Below are 25,153 nucleotides of genomic sequence, written 5' to 3'. Positions count from 1 at the left end.
TCAGAATTGTCATGAATGTGCCACCATCACAGAGCTCTTCTGCCCGCGGCCAATATGGCAACGGTGACAAACAGCACCAAAGACTTCGGTGGAGCAATGAGGCTGAGGCGCCTATGGTCTATCAAACCACGGAAGATATGAAAGGAAATAAGAAGTTGCTAATAGAGACTGCATCTTAACTAAGGCAAGGTGCATACCACGAGATGTGACATCTCTAGATGGTGAGAGCCAGCAAAGATGAATCCTGTTTTGTAAAACTCCCCGCACGCACCCCCAGTAAAGGAGAGCAACTATACGCACACAAAGCCTGATAACAACCCGCAGCAGATTAGAAAGACGTTCGCCAAAAGCAATGGGGAAGAAGAGAGAAAAAAACGTTGTGGAAAAACACCTCAGTCAGATCACAGAAAGGGGAAAAGACGTCATCCCCTCCAGCTCTGCTCACCTTGAACACCAGCCCCAAAAGCAATCTGTGCCACAACAAACAAGCACAAACTGAGGGGAGAAACATCATTTCACCCGAGCTGTCGGTAAACCCCCGCAGCAATCCCAGGGAAAAGAACAAACAGGAGTGTGGACTGCCAGCTTGGTCTAGGCGAAGCCAGCACCAAGGCAAGAGCTTGTAGAGGGACGATTGAGGTTAGATAGTAAGAGGAAATCCTGGAGGCAGTGAGCACCCAGCTATGCTGCCCAGAGCTGTGGGTGCCTCATCCCTGGAGTGCCCAAGGGCATGGATGGGGCCCTGGGCAGCATGAGCTGAGGGGGAGGGAACTCAGCCCACAGCAGAGGTGGGGTTGGGGGATCCCTTCCACCCCAACCGTCCCACGGCTCTGTGACCCATAGGGTCACTTCCATCCCAACCATCCTATGCACTGCATAGAAGCCCTATTCCAGACACACAAGGACAGACTGTGCCACAGGAGCACTGTGAGGGCCGTGGTGACCCTGCAGGACCGAGAAGTTCCTTCCTGAAGCAGCAATCGCGTGGCCACCACAGCAGCTGTGAGCACAGTAAAGCTTTCCTGGGACATCAGAGTTAGGATGGAATATCAGCGCAGCACGTGGGGCCGCAACGATGCTCACGGGATCTTTTAACTGTGACGGTTCTTGGATTTGGAGCCACACTGCAAAGGCACTGCACCCCCAACGACAGCAGTCAATGCACTTAAAAGGATGAATGTGTTTTAGGACACTTCAGTATAAAAGAAAAATATCAAAAAGGAATGAATGGAATTTAGAAACCCGCTCAGACTGATCAGTTCACCTGAAGCGAGCAACAGAAGAAAGGTTAGCAACACAAGCACTGAACACAACAATTACTGTAATGGATCGATACAGTGGTGCACAGTTACAGAGATAAATGATTTATAGCTCTATTAGTAATAGTATATTAATGTCCCTGCACATCCTTTTTTATGCAACATATTATCCGGGGAAAAAAAAAAAAAAACAATATACTGTGATGTAACTTGATCCAGGAAAACAGAAATGAGAATACTGGTGGGATGCAAAATCTGTGTCCACGCATGTCCAGCCCACACCTAGCACGCAGACACCCGAAGGAGATCCCGACCATCACCGTACACATGTACTGGTATCTCTTACAATCACCAGCATGGCCAATTAAGGTTGCTTTAAAGCCGTAGGAAAAAGTAGAAGGAACCATTGCCTCAGCTATCATCAGCCAGTGCCAGCTCCTCCATCTGATCCCAGCTCCAGGTGCTATCTGAGCCCCACCAGCTCCATCCAGGGGAACCCCCGGGGTCCCACGGTGCTCAGAAGGAGCTCAGAGCATTCGCTGACTGTACAGATCCCATCCCAAAGCAACTGAAACCTCAGCTCCCGTTTCTGAAGGCTGTGCTACCAATCAGCAAGACCTGGACTTGCTGGAGATTTGGGCAGGGAGGAACCTGATGAGGCTTAAAGACAGCAAGCATACAGCTCTGCACCTGGGGAGGAATAACTGCGTGCATCAGTACAGACTGGGGCACGATCTGCTGGAGAGGAGCCCTGCAGAGGAGGACCTGAGGTCTCAGAGGGTGACAGGTTGGTCACGAGCAACGTGCCCTGGTGGCCATGAAGGTCAGTGGCATCCCGCAGTGCATTAAAAAGAGGATGGCCAGCAGAGACAGGGAGGTGATCCTCCCCTCTACCCTGGTGAAGCCACATCTGGAATGCTGGGCCCAGTTCTCAGTTCCCCAGTTGCAAAAAGATGGGGCTCTCCTGGAAGGAATCCAGCAGGGGACCACAAATTCTTGAAAAAGGAAATGAGTGGATGGTAGACAGAGCTGGAGGAGCACTGATGTCCAGGGATGCTTTTGCTCCGATGCGCTTCTGCTGGGGTTCACTTTAAGGAAACCGACGACAAAAGGCAAAGTGGTGATGTCAGAAGGTCCCAACGGTGGCAGAGAATGGGCACAGGGAGAGCTATGGAATTTTATTTCATCTCTGTGGATAACTGGGGAAAGAGTAGGAACCAGAAACCAGGGTTTCTGCATCAGAAGGCGCCGCACATGAGGAGTGTGGATTCAGAACGCCGCCAGGCAGGAGCTCAGCTGCCTGCAGCTCAAAGGCAAAAAAAAAATGCTAAACAGACACACTGCAAATCTCTGCTCTGTTATTTCCTTTGTAACTGCACTGCTGACTTTGTAATCTCGGATTTACCTTTTTCTTCTCCTGGCATAAACCTCATGTTCTTGCTCTGAGCTTGCTTACCATGTAAAGTGGATTTGGGTGAATAAAGCCCACGGTGCTCCCTCCCAGATGAGGAATCCACATAAACTGCACTGAGAACAAATCCCCCATGGTGTTGGCACTGCGGGACCCAGGAGTGGGGAGCACTTGATGCAGCACACAGCTCTGCAGTGCAGGATGCACTCTAGGACCACTAAAATATCCCATCCCATGCCCTGGGCACCATTCCCATGGACACAGCAACTGAGTGGGGTGGATCAGCACTGGGTTTGTCCAGAGCTGTGCCGCCTCATCCCTGGAGGAGCCTGAAGACAGTAGACCCATCCCACCATGACCACTGACTGTGCCCCAAGTGCCATATTCCCACAGCCCTGGGCCACCTCAGTGCCCTGGGCAGCAGGGCCAGTGCCGAGCACTCTTTGGGGTGCAGGCTGTTCCCAATTTCCAACCTGACCTTCCCCAGCACTCCATCATCCCATCCCCTCTCATCCTATTGCTGTTCCCTGGATCAGCAGCTGACCCCCCCTCACCATAATCCACATTCAGAAGCTGTGGGAGCCACGAGGTCTCCCTGAGCCCTCTGTAGTGGCACTGCACCGCAGCCCTCTTCTGTCCCAGACAGGAAGGAGATGATGAAGAAGTGGCCCAAAGTTCTCTTAAAAAAAAAACCCCATGCAGCACAATGAGGAGAAAGAGATGGGGCAAAGCCAGAAGCCCACCCCAGAACAAACTCATGTGGAAGATGCAGGAAATCCAAGCTGGAACGATACAGATCTGCAGTCACCCCCTGTAATGGTGCAACAGCAACAAGACCAGCACAACGAGAATACAATACAAAAATAAAAATAAAATGGAAGGCTCACAGGGAAAAACTCCACAAAGGAGGAATCTCTAACTAGAGACCCTTCCTTGGTGGCAGTCTGCCTTAAATGAGGTCTAAGAAGGGTTGAGCCTGGCCCCACTCCTGCTGGTCACACAGATGAATTGCTTTCCCCTGTGCTCCCAGGGCTGAACGGGTCTCTCTCCAGGTGCTCAATCAGTGGTTCAGGCTGTGGCTCAGCAGTTGCTATGCACCCACTCTGCCCACTACCACCCCATCCCATCTGAGCTGCATGGGGCTGCTGGGGGTGCTGGAAGCACCATAGGGCAGTGGGTTGGGGGCTGGGCTGCGGGTAGCATGGGGGAGAAACACTATCAGTACCCCAACACCACTGAAAAAGTGCCATCTGAGAGTGAGCAGTGCTGTGGATGGGAGAGGGACAGGGGAGCGTCCACGGGCAGCAGATCCACAGGTCTATGTTCACTCCATACGTTCAGATTTACCCAGAAGGAATCCATTGGCAGAAGTGCAGACACTGACAGCAAAGGAAAACCCTGAGTGTGGAAGTGCATCGGAAAAGCTTTCAGACATGCTTTAAGAATTCAGAGCTGCTCCTGAGGTCCTGCAGGTGCTGTGCTGGCTCCGGAGCAGGGGCAGGAGGAGTGGGGCAGGAACAGCGACTGTGTCTTCAGGGCTGCACCTCCCGAGCCATGGCGTGTGGGTGCAATCACTGCTTCTACCTGAGAGCCAACAGGAAGACCACAGAGGGCTCACAGACAGAGCCAGCATCATGATGGGGTGTAAGAACTGACGGCATCGCAGCTCCCAGCAGCTCTGCAGCATAACAGTACCAGGCACCCTCGGCACATCAGCACTGGGCACCCTCGGCACATCAGCACTGGGCACCCTCAGCACACTGGTGTTGGTCTGGCACTGCAGGCAGAGCACAGCATGGCAGCTGGAGGCAGCAGGGAACCGGATCCACAGAGAACCATACATTCAGAATGAAGCTAATCTCTGAATTTTCCATCAACCTAGATTTTAATAAAAATAATCTCCCCTGGAGATAGCTGTAATATAAAGTTCTAATACTGCTTCTCACACTGTGTCCCACGCTTTCTTACCAGTAACTGTGAATTATGGCTCAATTACATTCCCTTTGCCCTCTAAGCACAGGGAGGGGGAAGGCTGCCCTGATGTCTTCTTCCCAAAAAATCTGGAAGCCAATAGTGGAAGCACGTGCTGCTCCTCAGCTCCTCATGCAGACCAGGCAAGGCACTCAGCACAGGATGTGAGTAAGGTGTGAGCAAATGTTTGCTCCCAGCACAGAGCTACAACTGAACCTTCCAGAAGATGACAGAAACACCTATTCTGACAGCCAAGCCTGAGCAAAATGCACCTGCTGCATCCTTTACACCTTGCTTGGACCTGCTGCATCCTTTACACCTTGCTTGGACCTGCTGCATCCTCTATGCCTTGCTTGGACCTGCTGCATCCTTTACACCTTGCTTGGACCTGCTGCATCCTCTACACCTTGCCTGGACCTGCTGCATTCTCTATGCCTTGCTTGGACCTGCTGCATCCTTTACACCTTGCTTGGACCTGCTGCATCCTTTACACCTTGCTTGGACCTGCTGCATCCTCTACACCTTGCTTGGACCTGCTGCATCCTTTACACCTTGCTTGGACCTGCTGCATCCTTTACACCTTGCTTGGACCTGCTGCATCCTTTACACCTTGCTTGGACCTGCTGCATCCTTTACACCTTGCTTGGACCTGCTGCATCCTTTACACCTTGCTTGGACCTGCTGCATCCTTTACACCTTGCTTGGACCTGCTGCATCCTTTACACCTTGCTTGAACCTGCTGCATCCTTTACACCTTGCTTGGACCTGCTGCATCCTTTTCACCTTGCTTGGACCTGCTGCATCCTCTATGCCTTGCCTGGACCTGCTGCATCTCTTATGCCATGCTTGCTCTAAGTTTCCATAGAGTCATTACACCTGGGAAAGACCTCCAAGATCCCTCGGTCCAACCCCAACCCATCCCACCGTGCCCACTGTCCATGTCCCGAAGTGCCACGTCCCCATGGTCCTTGAACACCCCCAGGGATGGGGGCTCCCCCAGCACCCTGAGCAGCTGTGCCAGTGCTGACCACTCTCTGAAGAAGAAATTGTTCCCAATATCCAACCACATTTTCCTTCATCCATTCCATCAGAAGCTCCTCATGCCCCACAGTCCCTGCCTGTTATCTCCTCTGGCTTCCCACCAGCCAACCTTCTACCCACAGAGCAATGCTGTAGGGCAGGGAGCCAGCACAGAGCAAAGAGCCACGGGGAGGCAGAAAGCAGAAGCGCAACAAAAAGTGCATCAGGAGGTGGAAGTCAGCATTTTACACACGTGGAAGGGTATCACCAACCCTTTCCCTCCAGTGAATGGGGGTCTCAGACCTCGTTCCTGATCACAAGCGGTCATGATGGGGTCTGCTGCAGCAGGGACCTTGCCCACATTCACATGGGGGGGTCCAAGGCCGCTCATCCTTTGATGTATTCTGCACTCTCTCTGGTGAGCATGCTTGGTTCCCTAATTCCAGCAGCAGAGAAGAGCATAAGTTCTGCTCCTTCTTCCCAGCTGAGCAACACACAAAGGAATGGTTGGGCCATTGAAGAGCATTGGAAATCATCCCCACGGTTTAACGCCTGCACCCAAAGCACACGAGTTCTGCCCCTTCTTCACCACTGAGCACTGCACCAAGGGTTGAGATAATGAAGTGCTTTCAGAGCCGTTCCCCACGCGGCCGTGATCCATTGGCTGCCAGAAATCCAGAGGTAAACGATGGGGTTTCCTGGGAACATACGTGGTAATTCTGCACATCTCTTTAAGCAATTACACTGTAAAATACACATCCCATTTTTTTTTTTTAGATTTATCCGAATATTTAGAAAAGAGTGAGAGGCATTTTTCATACTTAACGGGGGATGAGCGGTTGTTTTTTTTTTTTTACTTATGATTCAAATCGAAGTGGGCTTTAAATTGGCATTAAAATATGTTCATTTATCACCTTAAAATAGTTCTTAGTAGTAACAAATTAAATACAAGTGCCCCACGCTCCCAATACCGGATACATTGCAAATGCGTGAGCAGCCCCAAGCCCCCCGAATTTACAAAGAATGTGCAGAAAAAGGGACTTAAATCTGTAGTTACTTCAGTGAACTTTCTTCCTGTTCGCCCGGACCCCATGCTCGGCCCCGTGCCCTGGGAGGGGTCTCTGCTGCACCCCCACCTGGTTGGGTCCTCCTTGTCAGAGCTGCTCACCTGGGAGCTGAGCTGCTGGGTGGGCCGACCCATAACCGCCTGTGCCGATTTATGGATGTGTGCTCTGGGACATAAACTGGCTTCATGTGCTCAGCCAAAGGCTTTCAGTATTGGAACGGGTCGGGGAGTCCCCATCCCCTGCGGTGCTCACGAACCATGTGCTTGTGGCACTTGGGGACACGGCCAATGGGCACGGTGGGGTGGGGTGGGGTTGGACTGAGCACCTCAGAGCGCATCTGCGACATGAATGGTTCCGTGATTCTCCCTGACCGATGGCCTTGTGCTCAGCTCCTCTCCCAGATCTGCATGGTTGTACAGTCCCCAGCACGTCCCCTGGCTCTGACACTGCCCAGCGACTCCGAGCTCAGCTCACACAGCCCAGGCTGGTGGGTTGAGCATTAACCACTGCCCTGCTGCTCCCTGCTGCACTCTGCGATCCCATTAATGACTGTACAAACATCAGCCACAGCCCAAGCCAGGCAGCTCCTCACCTCACATGACTGCTGCATGGGGGATGCACAGCAGAGGTGATGCTGGAGCCAACCCCTGTTAGCTACACAGGACACCAGATAAAACCCATTCTGATACAGAATCACAGAACAGCTCAGGTTGGAGTGGTCCTTAAGGATCATCCTGCTCCAACCCCCTGCCATGGGCTGAGTGTCCCCCAGCTGGGGCTGCCCAGGGCCCATCTGTGGCCTCAGGCATGCCCAGGGATGGGGCACCCACAGATCAGTGCAGTGCCAGGGCTGCACCACCACTGGGTGAAGGATTTCCCCTCACATCCACTGAGGACCCCAGTCTGCTCCTCCATAAACCCCACAGTCTGGGTGCTGACAGAACGTGTTCACATTTATGTCAGGAAAACAAACACCCAAAACAAAGCTACAAAGACACGTTAAACCACGCCACGTTTGGTGCAGCACTCAGCAGCACGCACTGAGCGAAGCACGGGGCTGCAGGCTGAATGAGAATGATTAAAAAAAAGCCCAACAGCTGTCTCATTCATTGAGCACGATTAATCTGATCTGAAAGAAGCCGGGTTCCTATGGAAAAACAATGTGCAGCTTGTAATCAAAAAGCATCTCAAAGCATGTGCATAAGTGGTTTGATTCTCCCATAAAAAGGTTGAAAATCCAATATAACTATTGACATGCAGAGATCTTTACAACAGCAGAAAGCAGATGCTCTGGCCGAGGACCAGAGTGCAGGTTTAGACCATCCAGGTCATCTCCTGACCTCCAAACCTGCCTTTCATAGGTTCATAGGTTCATAAGGTTGGAAAGGACCTACAAGATCATCTAGTCCAACCATCCTCCTATCGCTATCCCTACCCAACTACTAAATCAAATCCCTTAGCACCTCATCTAAACGCTTCTTGAACAGAGAACATGAACTTTGCAACATGAACGTTCTGCTGATTTATTCGTTCACTTGTTTGCACTGCTCAAGTGGATGAGATGAAGCTCAGAAACGGGGACTTTTAGGAGCTGTGTGGCACTGGGAGAGGAACAAGAAGTGTGGAGCAGAACCAAGGAGCTGGGGTTGGCATGGTGTCACAACACGACCAGACATTGGCACGGTGGCACCGCGTAATTGGGGATGGGCTGGTGGCACTACGTGGTTGGGGCTGGGTGGTGGCACAGGGTGGCTGGGGTTGGTTAGTAGCACCATGTGGTTGGGTTTGGTGTGGTGGCACCGCATGGTGGGGGCTGGGGTGGTAGAATTGCATGGCTGGGGCTGGGTTGGTGGCACTGAATGGTTGGGGTTGGGTTGGTGGCACCACGTGGTTGGAGTTGGGTTGGTGGCACCACGTGGTTGGGGTTGGGTTGGTGGCACCACGTGGTTGGGGTTGGGTTGGTGGCACCATGTGGTTGGGGTTGGATGAGTAGCACCATATGACTGGGGTTGGGTTGGTGGCACCACGTGGTTGGGGTTGGGTTGGTGGCACCATGTGGTTGGGGTTGGGTTGGTGGCACCACGTGGTTGGGGTTGGGTTGGTGGCACCATGTGGTTGGGGTTGGGTTGGTGGCACCACGTGGTTGGGGTTGGATGAGTAGCAACACATGATTGGGGTTGGGTTGGTGGCACCACGTGGTCAAGGACCAGGGGCCACACTCCCATCCAGGGCCACTCACTGCGTTCCCAGTGAGGGAAACTACAGTGAAGTCTCCTGCACGGTCTCGAGACACATAGGACCAATCCTCAGTCCTTTCAGGATGGGATTTGTCCCTTTTGGGCCACAAAAGGCCTTTCCATTCCTTCCGTTAAAAACAGCCTGGGAGAAGCTACAGCACTCGAACCTGATTTTGTACTTTTTATCCCCTCTTTGTGACAGCAAGTGAGGATCAAAATAGAGCGCCGTGTGGGTGGGTGTAGATTTAAATAGCAAATGAGCACCCGGCCATCCATCCACTGCAGCACTACATGGAGCAATGCCCTGAGCACAGCCGGACACGTCCCAGCCCCACAGCGGGGAACGGCCGTACCCCACACACAGCTCACAGCACACTGCCATCTCCCCATGGTGTGCATTGCCTCAATGGGGCAGCTGCTGCACAGTTATAGGGACATCATCATCCCAACCCTACAACCCCTCGGTCTGGTTTTGAGATGGATTAGGAGTAGAAGGAAAGAGCCACCACCAGCACACAGTGGAGAAGAAAAGCCCTCGGAGATCTCAGGATGAAGCATCGTTTGCTGAACGCTGCTGTTGCCCCTCCCAAATTTTCTGGGCTTTTTGATGAGCTCCAGCTCTGAGAGTTGGCCGCTTCCAGAGCACCACTCATCAGCAGGAGGCTCTTATCTCTGTGTATACATTTTTTATGTGATGTGCTGAGCTGTGATCCCGTGGAACAAGCGTTCCCCGTTTCTGCTGCAATGGAAATGGAAAGCCCCTTCCATGCCACTGCATGGCACGATGGCCGTGGGGCTGCCCTATGGGGTGAACCAGGTTTGGGCAGTGCCCTCCAGAGGCACTCTGCATTACCCAAAGACTGTTTCCATCTACAGAGATTGGGACTCACGCCCAGCGCATGACCTGGGCAATGCATTTTCAGTTGTGTTTTAGTGATACAGAGCCGCAAGTCACTGCTGCTTCAGGGGTACAAAAAAAAAAAGAAAGAAATCCGCTGGGGCATGTTTCTGCTTCCTTAAGAAATAGATTATAATCTCATAAATCTTGCAGGTGTTTGGGATAATTTTATCCCAACCACCGCCCCATCCCACAGAGCGGCGTGCAGCCAAAAGCGATGAGCAGCGGCTGTGCCTGGAGGAGCAGCAGGACGAACCGTGATCAGCAGACGGGGAGAGCCCCACGGACGGGAACGGATCCGCAGAGCCCTTCTCATCATCTCCTCCCCGCTGTGCCCGTGCCACCATGTGCCAGCAGCTCAGAGCTGCTCCACAGACAGGAGCTCCTCCTCCTGCTTTGATCCCACAGCAGCCTCTGTATCCTGGTGCTGAGGAACCCTCAGTCCCCTGTGTGGGGCTGTATATGGGGCAGACCTGCCCAGAGCCGTGCTCTGACTCCAGGGATGTCCCAGAGCACGGTGCTGTCTGGGGGAGCAGGGAGTCCTCACCTCCCCAACCCTTTCCCCCCACCCTCGACCAAAGCACAGCACAGCTTTGGGAATCATATAACACACACAAAGGCAGATTTTCACTACCATTTTCACTGCTGGATTTCCAGTCCACAGCACACTCAAAGGATGGCTTCATTCATCCTTTCCATCCCAATTTCTGCAATGAGCTCAGCTGTCCTGCCCTCTTTAGTGGAGTCTGTGTGATAGGACAAGGGGAAAGAGGGGGGCAAAGGAGGAGACTGAGACTGAATGTAAGGAGCAAGGTCTTCACATTGAGGGTGGTGAGAAGCTGCACAGGTTGCCCAGAGAGGTGGTGCTGCCCCATCTCTGCAGACACCTGCGCTCAGGGGACGGGGCTCTGAGCACTGATGGAGCTGTGAGTTTCCCTGAACCTATGAACCTATGAACCTATGAACCTATGAACCTATGAACCTATGAACCTATGAACCTATGAACCTATGAACCTATGAACCTATGAACCTGCTCATCGCAGGCAGTGGGACCAGACAGCCTTTAGAGGGCCCTTCCAACCCAAACCACCCTGTGATCCTATGAAGTTCCCCTCCAGCTCAAACCATTTGGTGGTTCTGTGAAGGTCTCTTCCAACCCAAATTGTTCTATGATCCTCTGAAGGTCCCTTCCAACCCCAAACCATTCCATGACTCCATGATCCTAAAGCACCTACACCAGCACCACAGTGCTCAGCGCACATCACCCACAGCTGGCTGCAGGAAGGCAGCATGCAAGGGACGTGCAGCAGAGCAGGCTGCGGGCAGGTGGGACCACTGCTGTGCCCCCCAAGCCCAGCACTGCCCCAAACCCACTGCTGCTGAGCACCCACATGCAGCTGCTGTGGGCAAAGCAGTGGCACTGCACTGCCCCTCACACCCAAAGTGTGCATTGTTCAATCACCATGGGCCAGAGCACACAACAGCACAGCAGTGGCACTCCTTGGATCTGATGTGCCCATAGGAATTTCCCACAGCCCCCACCATTTCTCTGCTCATCCTTTAGGAAGCAGGGCATCAGACAGCATCTTTTACTAAAAGGGCCTTTTACTTGCAGACACAACACCTTTTTGTGAACAACCTGATCAGACCCAAGGTCCCTCATCACACAGCCCCTCTGCAGCATCGAGACCCCAGCAACCACCCTGCAGGATAGCACCAAGGGTCCCTGTGGGCACAGGCAGCCCTGTGTGGCCCCATGTTGTCCACAGGAGGATCAGTTGGGTGGTGGGGGGCTCCGTTGGGTGGTGGGAGCTCAGCTGGGTGATAGGGGCTCCGTTGGGTGGTGGGGGGCTCAGCTGGGTGATAGGGGCTCCGTTGGGTGGTGGGGGGCTCAGGTGGGAGTCTCCACTGGGATGTGGTTGCTCATCAGGGTGGTGGTGGTGGCTCAGTGGAGTGTTGGGGTCTCAGCTGGGCCGTGGGAGGCTCAGCTGGGATGTGATGGCTCAGTGGGGCGGTGGGCAGCTCATTTGGTTATTGGGGGCTCAGTTGGGTGGTGGATGGCTTATCTGGGAGGCAGATGGCTCAGTCGGATGGTGAGAGGCTCAGATGTAAGGTGGGGGCTCAGAGGGGTGCTGAGGGCTCAGTTGGGCAGTGGCATATGTTGGCCACAGCTTGAAGCCACCACATCCCCACCTCACCCTGCTGCAGAAGCACAGCTGGTGCTGCTTGCATCCCGCAGTCGCTTTCACATGCTCCTGCTACAGTGAACTGGCACCAAACCCCACAAGAATGACCCAACACAACCCCTCTCCTCAGCCTTCCTTCTCACCTTCAGTCCTGGCTGAGCAGAAGTCCAGGAAAAGTTTGCCTCTCTTATTATAAAAGGAAAATTTATTCCTTGGTTTCTCTTGGCTTAGCAGAAGAACCAATGTTCTGCACACTGTTTTTCAAGCTCTTCCCTCATTTGCATTAAGGAGATAACAAGGCAGAAAATATTATCCTGAAGCATCCAGATTGAGAAGAGGGACCACAGAGCCTTCTCTGCAGCCACGGAGGAGGACGAGCAGCTCCATCCTGCAGCACAGGGACTCCCCGGCCCCCCGCAGCCCCACACAGGGCAGAACCCCCGCAGCACAGACCCCGGGGCAGGAAGGACGTGTCACTGCAGGACGTCCTTCCTCAGGATGCAGGCACTCTGCCATCTCTGGGGCTTTCCCAGCAGCCACGCAGCCCACAGGCCACGCTTCAGCACGAGCTCCTGCACTGATTGCCCTCGTACCTGCTGCCCGGCTGCGGGGGTGAGCTGCCCCAGCTCCACTTGCCTCGAGGGTCCCGGCAGAGTGCCCATCCCCACAGCAGCTGCTGGGTAAGACCCCCAGCACTCTGCGAGCCAGAGTGAGGAAATGCTTCGCAAAGCGCTCGTGGGAAGGGAGTGGAACAGGGGACAGAAAACGTGGAGCACTGCAAAAAACACCCAGCTGAGCAGCAAGCTGTGCAGGCCAGAGGAGCTCTGTGCAGCACACACACGGCTGCAGGCACTGCACTGTGCAGGAGCAGCACCGAGCACTGCTCTGCTGCCTCCCCACCACCCCAACCCCTGCAGGGCTGTCCCATGCCCACAGTCCCCCACCTCTGCCCTTCAGAAAGAGCTCATTCACAGCCTCTGCGGATCAGCACCCAGAGGGGTTTGCTGTCTGGTTATGAAGTTGGGAATGTCCCAACTCCTTCAGCAGCGCAGGAAGAGGGGTGTCCTTTAGGTCACTGAGCTGCGTGACCTTCCCATCCCAGTGCAGCCCCCCTGCTTTCAGTCCTGCAGAAGGACACATCCCTCTGCCACATCCCCACCTGCTCTCTGCAGTTGGAGAACACCTTGTAGTTCCCTGTCCCTCCCGTCCCTTGTGTTCCCCAGGGGCCACTCTCCAGCTCCTGCACAGCTTCACGTCTCATCCCCGCACTGACAAGGTCACTGCCTGCGGTGGAGATGCACTCCTAAAGACGGAACCCACTAACAGTGAATTCAAAGGCTTTCAGCTGCACAAAGGTCGCGATGGAGAGTTGCGAAGGAACCTAAAAGAGGCTTGGAGGCAACTCCAGGACAGACAGAAAATTGTACTTGCAAACTCAAAGGCTGGTCCCACTGCCATGGCAGAGCCCAGAGCTGCAGCAGCCGTGATGCTAGCGCAGAGCACTCCCATCTGCAGCCCTGCCCCATGTCCCCGTCACATGGAGCCATGTCCCCAGCCTTCAGCATCAGAGCTGGCAGCACCCAGGGCTCCCCAGAGGCTCCGGCTCTGTTGGCTCCCACTGCACAGCCCTGAAATGTTTCATCAGCCCTCGCAGGGGTATCAACAGGGAAATGAGAAAGAAGAGGTCAAAATCCCACTTCATGCATGCAAAGATGCTCTGATTTGCATGGCACAGCCCACTGCCCCCACAGCATGGGGACCTGGGTCTGGTACAGCTGCATTGCCTCACCTCACCCTGTGACCACTCCACAGCACAGGATTGCAAGGAGAGAGAGAGGAGGGGGCATGGCAGAGCACCACACTGACCCCAGCATCACACCGAGCCCAGCACTGACCTCAGCACCACACCGACCCCAATATTACATCAGCCTCAGCACCCCACTGATCCCAGCACCACACCAACCCCACCAGCACCACACTGAGCCCAGCGCCGCACCGGCCCCAGCACCATGCTGACCCCAGCCCCAGCACACCAGGCTGGAGTCGGGTGCAGACAGTGCCCAGGGAACAGGGAGGCAGAGAGATGGACACCACTGCACGGGACTTATGGCTGTCCCCCCCCGGGCCCTGTGCCACACTGTGTCGTGCAGCAGGCCTGCAGAAGGATGTGGGCTGCAGAAGGATGTGGACTGGGTCCTCCGTGCCTCAGCCACTGGACAGGGGAACGAGGCCAAGGGAGGAGGAGCTGGTGTGGCAGGGCTGGCACGGGGAGCTGGCAGCCGGACCCTGAGCACCCTGCTCCTGACTGCAGGGAGGCGGATGCAGGAGCAGCTCAGCATCCATCCCATCCACAGGCAGTGCAGCCCCTCCTGCCCCTGCCCCCGCCAGGCATGCTGCTGACCCAGCACTGCACCCTCATTAGAGCCACTGTGATTGCAGTCCTTCTGCCAACAGTTCCCCTGCCCTGACCACGGCAGCTCCCAAGCACCCGCATCCCCCCGTGCCCCCCAGCACCACCCGCTCTGTCTCAGCCCCCCATGGCACGCTGCGCCCGCCGTGCCCAGCGCCCACAGCCCCACGTGCTGCGCTGCTGACAGCGCGATGCCCGGTGCCACCTCAGCTCCTGGAGGGTGACACGCACCCACTCCTCCCGCGGCACTGCTGTCCCCACACTGGGGCACCCCAGTCGCATCCACATCCACACACCCACACCTGGCAGGGGCCTGCTGCACCCGCACTGCCCACCCCGCCGCCCTCACCATCCCCGCAGCACCGCAGCACCCGCCCGGTCCCCACGGCAGAGCCGATGCCGGAGCTGTGCCCATCCTCCAACAACCCCGTGCCCCCCACCCGGAGCACCGCGGGGAAAGGGTCCGCCGCAGCCGTGTGTGCGTCCCTGCGCAGCTCTGCGGGCAGAAGGAGAGGGGGAGGTGGGGAACCGGCGCAGCACGGGGAGCGGGTGCTGAGTATGGGGCAGCGGAGCAGCGGGGGCCGTCCTGCCGGGGCCGCCCCCCCCCCCTTCATCCCCCGCCGCAGCAGAGAGAAGTTTGCCGGGCAGTGTCGGAGCGGGGGTCGCGGTCGGGAGCGGTGCGGGGCCAGGCGCAGTGCGGTGCGGGTCCAGGAGCGGTGCGGGTCGGGGCCGGGCGCGCACTCACCGTCTGCTGGAGGTCGGGGATGCCGATGCGGACGACGATGGCGCCGGGTGCGGGCTCCTCCATGCGCGCCGGGGCCGCCAGCTTTGGGGAGCGGGGACCGGCGGGGCTGCGGAGCGGGTCCAGGCGCGTCTCCTCCCGCAGGCCGGAGCCCGGGTCCCCGGCGGCGACGCGGGGCTGTCGCTCCGGTGGCGGCGGCGGCTCTGGTGGCGGCGACTCCGGGCTCTCATGTTTGCTGCCGGCGGGGCTCAGAGGCATGCTCCGTGCGGCGCGGCGGGGCGGCCGGCACCGGCACCGGGGGCCGCGCTCACAGCCCCCCCGGGGGCCCTGCGGGAGACAGGAGGTGAGCGGGGACCGGGTCGTGCACCCCCGGTGGGACCCCACCCTCCCCCCCCCAGAGCACGCAGGCACCCCACGCAGGGACCCCCTCCACACTATAGAAAGGGATTCTCATCTCAGGGCTCTCCGCGGGGAACCCGATCCCACCGTGCAGGAGTTGTTGTGGGGACACCCCCACACCCCCTGGCAGGGATCTCATGGGGACAACCCCAGCAAGGATCTTCAGGCCGAGGGTCTTGCGCAGGACCACCCCCACCCTACATAGGAAACCACCTCCCAAGGTCCTTCTTGGGATGCCCTACCTCACTGGGGACCCCCACCACGGCCCCCTCCCAGCAGGGTCCAACCACCCCCACCCAACCCCATGTAGGTGCCAGGGTGGGCACCAATCCCACCGCTGTGACTCTCATTCAGAAGAGACCCTTCCTCATCCCAGCAGAGGGAGCGGGCAGCCCCAGACCAGCCCCACTGCAGACACAGGGACACCCAGAGCCCTTCTCACCTCGAGGGGCTCAGAGCACCGTGTGTGCACCACACCCAGAGCACTGGGGTTGGGCACAGTGCTGGGAGCAGAGCTCACATCTGGGGCTGGCTCAGCTCCTGCACCCATCAGCTGCCTTCTCTCTATGCCATCACCCACGTGTGTGCCCCTTCCCCTCTCCACGCCATCCACCCATACCCACAGTTTGTGAAACGATGGTTCTCCACCTCCATCCCCATGCCAGCACGTCTGGAGGGCCTGCCCAGCCCCCACAGAGGGGATCCCCATGAAGGAGGCCAGACAGCAGCAGAACAAGCAGAGCTCAGCACTTTGCCTTGTGTTACAGGAGGACCTCCGTTCCTGCCCCACAGACTGTTCCTCCTGTGGGTGCCACTGTGAATTCCCTGGGACCCCACTCAGAGGCTCTCAGCGCTGGGTCGTGGCTACGTGCACCCACCAACACGCACCCGAATTTGGACAACAGCACGCAGCAGCGCCCAGCTCTGGGGACAGATGGATGCCCAGGGACCTGCCCCAGCTGGGCAGACACCTCCAGGCTCTGGTGGCAGCACAGCTGCTGTCAGCTCCTGCATTTGGAGCACAAGGGCAAGCAGCCACACCACGGGCTGCTACTTCTGCCTGTTCTCCTGCCAGGGAGAGCTCCTTGCAGTCAAATCCTCGCTCTTGGGCAGGAACAGGGGCTGCCCTGCCAACAGCAGATGGATGAGGGCTGAGCCTGCAGGACTGCGCATGGGGTTGTGTCCCATCCGTGGCTGGCTGGGATTCAAGGCTTTAACCTAGATGACAATCCTCAAACAGAAATAGCCCCCAAAACCACTGAGAGCTGAGAGATTTACGGTACAGCCTGGATCCGTCCAGGAAATGAGTAATGGTGCTTCCTCAAGCCCTGCAGCCCCAGCCAGAGCCCAGCTCTGCGGGCAGCCCAGCCCCCAGCACCTCTCCCCTCTGGAGCAGCATTGGCTCCAAGCGTCCAGCAGCAGCACAGACAGGAACAGACAGGAGAAACTGCGCCCACAGACCCAGAGCCCAGGGACACAACACGAGTCCGAGGGGCCCTGGGGCATGAGCACAGCACCAGCCCCAAAACTGAGATCCTGGATCAGTGGTGACACACAAGAACATCTCAGGAGCATCTGGCCCATCTCTGGGTGACTTCTGTTCCACCCACACCTTCACAGCAGTGCTGGAGAGCACGGGCTGCCCTCGCCCCTGGCACAGGTCAGGTCGGTGTGCTCAGACGGGAGCACACAGTGCCATCGGTCTCAGTCACCCCCAAATATAAACCAGCTCTGAGTTGTGAGAATATGCTCTGGCCCAGCAGCACAGAAACCCCAAAACTTCCCAGTGGGGCTGCCTGTGCCACAGCACCTCTCCTAGGGTCTGAGAGCTGCTCCCTGCAGGGCAGGGGGGGCAGAGAAAGGTGATGGGAGCAATGGGACATCCCCACACTTCATGCGGGGTCTGCCAGGCTCTGGGTAAAGATGCATGGAAACTGCTTTGGAGAGCACAACGGGGCTGAGAGTGTGGCTCTGGGACGAAGGGCTGCAGCCTCATCAGCAGCAAAGGCATAAGTGAGGGCTGCAGAGAACAGGCCGGGCTCTGGGCTCTGAGTCAGGGATGCAGGGGGATGAGGTGGGGCTGGTGAGGGGAGGAAGTGGATGGAATGGCCGTGAGTCACTGTGAGCCCAACTGAGACCTCCGGCAGCTCTGGAGACAATGGAGTCCAAGCAGCCAGGAAGGGAGCAGGCAAAACTATCTGTGGAACAAAGGGCAGAGGGGGAAGAGGGGAAACCAAGATGGGATCCAGCAGCTGTGGCTGAGTGCAGCGCACTGGAGGCTGGGAGGAGAAACCCACGACTGCACTGCTCCTGGCACCAGCAGCTCTGCACGGTGCGTTGGCCCATGGGCAACGGGACCAGAGGATGCAGCACACAGCTAGCACCAGTGGTGCTCAGTGCTCTGCAGCCACTGCAGGGTACAGGGAGCCCACAGAGCCCGAGGTCCGGAGAGGGGCAGCGGAGCTGTGGGGGTCTGCAGCACAGTGCTGTGGGGAGTGGGATGGGGCAGTGCGGAGCAGAGGGGCTCAGGGAGAGCTCAGCGCTCTCTGCCACTGCTGAAAGGAGCACGGAGCGAAGTAGGGCTCGGTCTCTATCCCCAGGGAACGGCGATAGGACGAGAGGGGACGGAGCGCTGCGGAGGGTCAGCTTGGAGATGGGGAACAATCTGTGCTCCAAAGAGCGCTCAGCACTGGCACAGCTGCCCAGGGCAGTGGGGAGTCCCCATCCGTGGGGGTGTCCCAGGGCCGTGGGGATGTGGCACGTGGGGACACGGCCAGTGGGCACGGTGGGACGGGTTGGGGTTGGGTTGGGGATCTCAGAGCTCTGTTTCAACCTCAGCGGGCCCAGAAGAGCGCAGAAAGAAGATAAGGAGCAGCAGGAAGTCCTGCTTCTACAAACGCACGCAGCAAGGAGGCAGAACTCAGAAGAGCACGTTGCTTGGGGTCTGCCCACATCCCACGGGCACAGCAGCAGCACACACAGCTGCAGCAGCACGCACACAGCCCAGCAGGAACACACTGCTGCATGGGGGGGGGGGGACAACAATGAGTTGTATTCTAATGCTAGGAAGAATGGCTAAAAAGCCATCAAGGAGAGTTACAAAATCTTTTGGGGAGGCTTTATAGTGGCAGGAACAAATTGGTAATGCTTCTGCCAAAGGAAAAGCTGTCACCATTCCCTTGTGACAAGCAGCAATGCAGATGGGTGGTTACACCACTGAATACCTCTGCGGGGAACATGCAGCCTTGGCAGTGGGACCCATGATGGTGAGATCCATGGCAATGGGATCCAGGGTGATGGGATCCAGAGTAATGAGGCCCAGGGTGATGGGATGCAGAGTGGTGGGACACAGGGTGGTGGGGCACAATGAGGTAGGACCCATGATGGTGGGACCCAGGGCAGTGTATGAGACAAGGGCTTGAAGAAAACAAGCAGCCCAGGACATGGAAGGACAAGAAGGGGGAAGTGGGATGCAGGGGTCCTGGCATGGGGCAAAAGCCCAGCTCCATATGGGGCCACGGAGCTGCTCTCCCCATCCTCAGGGCCAGGGCTGCAGCAGCCAGGGGCCACCTCTGAAGCCATTTTTCCAAACTCTGTCCTCTGGGCCTCCTCTCATCCTCTTTCCTCTTCCTGGAAAAGTGCTTCAGATCTTTCTCTGATGTGATGAAGCACGATGGCCTAATTTCTAGCCCACACATTCACGGCTGGTTTCCCCTATCCTTGTGACAGCATTATCTGCTGCCCGGCACAGATCCTCTCCCCTCCTTTGTATGAGTATCACGGGCAGCAGTTGGACCCACACTCCAACTTCACTATGCATGCTAAATCGGAGCAGCTGATGCGGTGTGCTCCTGCACAGCAGAGCCCTGCCCAGAGCAGGGCTGCAGCCCTGGGGCTTCTCTGATCACAGGCTGGGGCCACGTGCAGGGAAGGAAGCAGGGCTCCAAAGGAGACCCCTGCACAGCTCGTGTCTTGCTGGGCTTCACACCTGTGCCACCCCCATGCACGTCACAAGGAGCACTTGGCTCTGGTGCAAGCAACGGTCTTGCATTCTGCTAGGGTGCAGAGGAAAAGAAACAGGGATAATAGCAGCTGGCACCTCAGCAGCAGCAACAACATCTCCAGGCCAAAGGAAAGCTCACAAGTACCAACATGGGGGCAAAAGCGAGCTGCACGACACCTGAGCCTTCCTCTGCAGGCGGGTGGGTTAACCCATGCCCAGCTGCTGCCAGCAGTGCAGTGTGCCTGAGACAAGCAGACTTCCCCTGCCTGCATCAGCATCACTTTTCCTCCCAGCACTTCCAGCACCGGCATTCCTGTGCACAGCCACTCTGTTGATGCTGCTCCAATTCCCCCTCTACTCTCACACCCAGCGACGCTGCAAATCCTGCAGCCCTTTGAGGGCAGGCAGACGTCTCCAGGCTCAGCTCAGCACGTTGCCAGGCACGCTGATGCTGGGAGCAGGTCACAGGAGGCTGCAGGTGGCTGCGCTCCAGCACAGGTGCTGCATTCCTGGGGGAGGTGGCAGGAGCAGCAGCACACCAGGGACCTGGTGGTGCTGGTTTGCAGGAGAGGTGTGCCCCAGCTCTACCCCACGGCCACACACTGCAGGGCACGGTGCTCCAGAGCTCCTTGTGCAGCACTGAGGAGTGTGGGTGGGGACAGCACCACTGCAAGCAGAACTAAGGGGAGACCCAGGGTGTTGCCAGGGGACCACTGCCGGGTGAGTGCAGAGAGGAGCACTGGGAAGGGACCCCATGTCCTGGGGTAGAGTTGCTGCTGGAAGGACCATCAGGTTCAGATTGCACCCAACTTCTCCAGAACAGCACCCAGAGAGCTGCTTTGGGGGATGGGGCAACACAGTTACCCATCTGCGCGCCAGGATGGGGCAAGTAAGGCCACCACATGTACCAGGATGGGGCAGTAAGGCCACCACCTGAACCAGGATGGGGCAGTAAGGCCACCACATGTACCAGGATGGGGCAGTAGGGCCACCACCTGAACCAGGATAGGGCAGTAGGGCCACCACCTGCACCAGGATGGGGCAACAGTCCCATCAGCCCCCAGCCTGCCCCATCAGACACATGCTGCAGATGCAGAGCCCCAGGCAATGCTTACCTCTCCAGAGCTGGCAGCCAGAGCCTGCTCCAGCAGCAGCCGGGCCTCCACAGCAGCACCAAGCCCAGCTCTGGGCGCAGGTGCTGTGCAAGCTCCTCATCACCCCCATGTTCCCCTGGACCCGGGGACCCCAGGGTCACCTTGAGCCCTCCCCCACGGCCGCAGGGACTCAGCCCTCACCTCAAAGGACCGGGGAGCGTCCGCTTGCGCTTGGCTGGCGATGCCCATGGGACACGCAGTGCCTGGCTCACACACACCAGTTACTGATTTACCAGGGGCGGCTGCAGCTGGAGCACGGTCGATGGCTGTGGGCGCTGCGGAAGGCCTGGCCTTCACGGGGGGATGGGGACAGGGGGACGGCACTGCTTAACCCCAGCGTGGGGCTGAGAGCTCAGTGTGACACACGGCTGCCGGGACTCCTGCAACCCAGCGTGGGCTGCTCACCAAACCCCAGAGCCGGGGCAGTGTGGGAGGCAGCACCGAGCAGCCTGCAGCAGCACAGCCCCGTCCTCTGCCTCATCCCCCAGAGGTGATCCAGGCACCAGCATGTGCAGGCTCTGAATGCAGCCCCATCCTTGGGCTGTGCTGCATCCATGCCCACCCTGTGCTCAGGTGCGGGACGGGCACTGGGCAGACGCTTTGTCCCAGAAGTGTCATCTGGGACACCAGGGTGCCCGCTCCCTGCCTTGCAGGAAGGTGGCTCGCACAAAACAGGGCAGCAAGCTCAGCTGGGCTCCCACCACCACATCAGACGGGCTGGCACAGAGCTCAGCACTGTCACAGCTCTCAGCTGCCAGGGCTGCTCTCTACCTGCACCCGGCAGAGGGATGACAGCACATCCAGGACAGCTCTCAGCACCTCCTTCATCCAGAGAGTTAGGGCAGAGATGGGGAGAGGGGCTGAGCAAAGCACGGTGCCTGGCTGGGTGGTGGGAGCACAGCAGCATGCTCACAGCAGCCTGACTGATGCACAGAGCAAACAAGGAGAGAGGGGAGAGAGGAGGGGGAGAGGGAATGGCTCATCGATCAGCCTGCGGTGGCCGCAGTGTCCTACAGGCTCGATGGGTAATTCTGCTGCCAATAGATTTTCCCTCTCTCCACCTGCCAGGGTTACTGGGTCACTGGGGATGGGCTGTTCAAGGCCACTCATGCAGCATTTGGGAGCAAGGGACTTTCAAGACCATGGAATCACAGAGTGGTTTGGGTTGGGAGGGATCTACCATCTCCTTCCAGCCCCCTGCTGTAAGCAGGGACACCTCCCACCAGCCCCAGCCAGCCTGGCCCTCAATGCCTCGGGGGCATCCACAGCCTCGCTGGGCAACATGTGCCAGTGTCTCACCACTCTCACTGTCAAAGATTTCTTCCTAAGAGCTACTCTATATCTCCCCTCTTCCATTTTAAAGCCATTTCCCCTTATCCTGTCCTTATATGCCCTTAAGGACTGACCCTCTCCTGCTTTCCTGTTGCCCCCCCCCCAGGTCCTAGCAGGACGCTATAATATCCCCCTGACACCTCTCTTCTCCAGGTTGAATATCCCCCACACTCTGGGCCTGTCCCCACAGGGGAGCTGCTCCAGCCCTCTGATCATCTTTGTGCCCCTCCTCTCCAACAGCTCCATGTCCTTCTGGTGCTGGGAGCCCAGAACTGTGTGCAGAGCTCCAGGTGGGGTCTCACCAGAGCAGAGCAGAGGGGCAGAATCCCCCCCTCACCCTGCTGGTCACACTTCTGTTGGTGCAGCCCAGGATACGATTGGCCCTGAGGACAATGAGTGCACATTGCTGGCTCGCATTGTGTCCTTCATCCACCGACACCCCCAAATCCTTCTCCATTTGGTGCCATTGGCCATACCGTGTGGGACTGACTACCCAAGGATGCAGCTGGGACCCGTGGGCCCCGTGTGCCACATGGGCAGCTCAATGGAGCAGGCAGACCTCACATAGGGCTCCAGGAATGCTGTGGTGCGAGTCCCAGGAGCCCCTTTCCCATGCAGGGTGTGTGCCCATCCCAAAGGAGTGTCCACTTCCCTGCCAGGCGCAGGGAGCTGGGCAGGGGCAGCCCTTGGCTCTCTGGATGTGCAGAGCCCTGTGCCTGGAGAAGCCCAGCACCAAGAGCCACCCAGCACCTGGAAAGAGCTGGAGGAGGGGGGTGGCTGCAATGAGAGCAGCCTCACTCGGGAGCGTGGCATCAGGGGGCTTTGCACCCCCATGCAGTAACTCCAGCAGCAGCGGAGCGTAGCCACGTAGCCATAGGAACATCACTTAACACGGTCACCTTGGTAACTGCAGCTGCACGCTCCCAGCAGCACGTGCAGGGCCCTGTGCACCTCACGGGGTCCCAGATCCCATGCCCAGGTGCTGCCCACTGCAGCTCTCACCATAGTGGGATGCAGGGATGGAGCTGTGTGCTGAGATCCTCCTTCCACCCTACAAATAGGAGCCCAGAACCGGCCCCACACAAACCCCCCCTAGGCTGGATGCACGCGAGGATGCAGCTGAGAGGAACAGGAGCCCAGTGCCTGCAGCACCACAGTCAGAACAGCCAGCTGCTGCCTCCCACTGCCCACAGCACTGCTGGGCACAGCTGGGCATAAATGCAGCACACAGAGGTGGCTCAGCCCAAGGACAATTAAATCTGAGTGTTACGTTCCTGCGCATCCAACTGCACCTCTGTGTGCCCGCAGAGCAGCGCAGACCCAGGGCAGCACAGCCCACATCCCATGGCCTGACCTGACACAGCTGGTACCCAGCACTGCCCCAGGGAGATGCACAGACCACACGACAGCCCCAAACCTGCTGCAAGAATCACAGAACCACTGAGGTTGGAAAAGAGCTCTGAGATCCCCAACCCAACCCCAACCCGTCCCACCGTGCCCACTGGCCGTGTCCCCACGTGCCACATCCCCACGGCCCTGGGACACCCCCATGGATGGGGACTATCACCCTTCCCTGGGGATAGAGACCGAGCCCTACTTCGCTCCGTGCTCCTTTCAGCAGTGGCAGAGAGCGCTGAGCTCTCCCTGAGCCCCTCTGCTCCGCACTGCCCCATCCCACTCCCCACAGCACTGTGCTGCAGACCCCCACAGCTCCGCTGCCCCTCTCTGGACACGCTCCTGGGCCTCAGTGTCTCCGTGGCAGTGAGGGGCCAGCACTGATCACATCACTGAGCTGTGTCCCCAGCAGTGCCATACAGAGAGACGCTCAGCTCCTGCTCCTGCTGCCCGCACCAGGACGACCTCACTACAAGCCATGACACCATTGGCATTTTTGGCTCCCTGGGCATGCTGTTGGCTCGTGTGCAGCCAAGGGTTAGCCAAGAGCCCAAAGTCCCTTCCTGCACCATCCCATCTCCAGTTCAGAAGCAACATGAGGCACTGAGAAGCAACAAACCCGAAACCTCCACAAGTTACACAGTCCCCGGTGTACCTGGTCCTCCCCAGTACCTCAGGTCCGACTGCTGCCACCACCACCAAAGGTGAGGGAGGGGGGGGTCCCATCTCCATCCCCTGGTTCAGCCTCAACAATGCACCCCTCACTCATGGGCATTCTGCCCCCTCCCCCCCTCACTCCCCACTGACACTCCAGGCCTGGCAGCGGGGTGCAGGGTGCAGGGCTGGGAGGGTTGTACCTGACCTGTTCCTGGGGGCTCAGTGTTGCCCCAGTGCAGCCGCTACCCGGAGCTGATGTCGGGGGGTACGCCGCCCCAGAAAAACATCCTTGCTGCTGGAGGAGCCCGGGAGCTGCTAATGGGGCCCTGCACCGCTCGGATGCCCCGCTTAGCCCCGCTAATAGGATAACACTGCCTCCATCTGTTGGTCTGGAGCTGAGGCTAATCGCCTCCAGCCCCGTCCCACCCCTCCCAGCAGTGCAGGGCAGAGCTTCAGCACCCGCAGCACCCAGGGAGGCAATGTGGGGTGCAGCAATGTGGGGCAGATCCAGGCAGGACAGAGCCAGACTCCGGGCTTGGCTGTAGTTCCCTGTATCCTCCAGGCATGGGCTGCTCCTGGGGTTAGGAACAAAGCTCTGTATAGGGAGTGCCTTGGCCCAGCCCAGCTCCCCAGGCCCTGCTCCCACTGGGATCTGCTGCTGTGCATGAAGGACAAATCAGGTCTCGGTCAGAGCTCTGCCTTCTGGGGAGCAATCTGCTGATGAGAGTTCAGAAACGACGCTGCCCCACCATGCAGATGTGAGCTGTGGATGCCCACTTGGACAGGCAGGGCTAACTTCATTGAACACACAAGGCAGGAAAAGAACAGCTTGGAAAAATGCTCACCTCTCATTGAAAACACACCTCGAGCCCACTGCACCTGCCCTGCACTGGCGGCTTGTGCTTGGGCAGCTGGCACAGCCCTGCCATGCTGCCAGAAATCACTACTAACTGCACAGCTGCTTTGTGGCCCTGAGCCTCCCAGCACAACGTGGCACAGTGCAGCACTGCAC

General features: G+C 57.7%; 1 protein-coding gene across 1 annotated transcript in view; it reads right to left on the bottom strand.

Moving 5' to 3' along the window:
• SHANK3 (SH3 and multiple ankyrin repeat domains 3) overlaps positions 1 to 22,546 on the bottom strand; it is a 255,468-nt gene extending 232,922 nt beyond the window's left edge. The window contains 2 exon segments of the mRNA XM_065749212.1: positions 15,205 to 15,528; positions 22,427 to 22,546. Of these exon segments, the coding sequence (XP_065605284.1) occupies positions 15,205 to 15,528; positions 22,427 to 22,546 (444 nt within the window).
• Between the last annotated feature and the right edge of the window lie 2,607 nt (positions 22,547 to 25,153).

This window comes from Cyrtonyx montezumae, unplaced genomic scaffold (genome assembly GCF_038088225.1).
Source record: "Cyrtonyx montezumae isolate F1298 unplaced genomic scaffold, pur_monq_1.0 scaffold_59, whole genome shotgun sequence".
NCBI classification, from domain to species: domain Eukaryota; kingdom Metazoa; phylum Chordata; class Aves; order Galliformes; family Odontophoridae; genus Cyrtonyx; species Cyrtonyx montezumae.
This window is presented reverse-complemented; position numbering and strand designations above follow the sequence as displayed.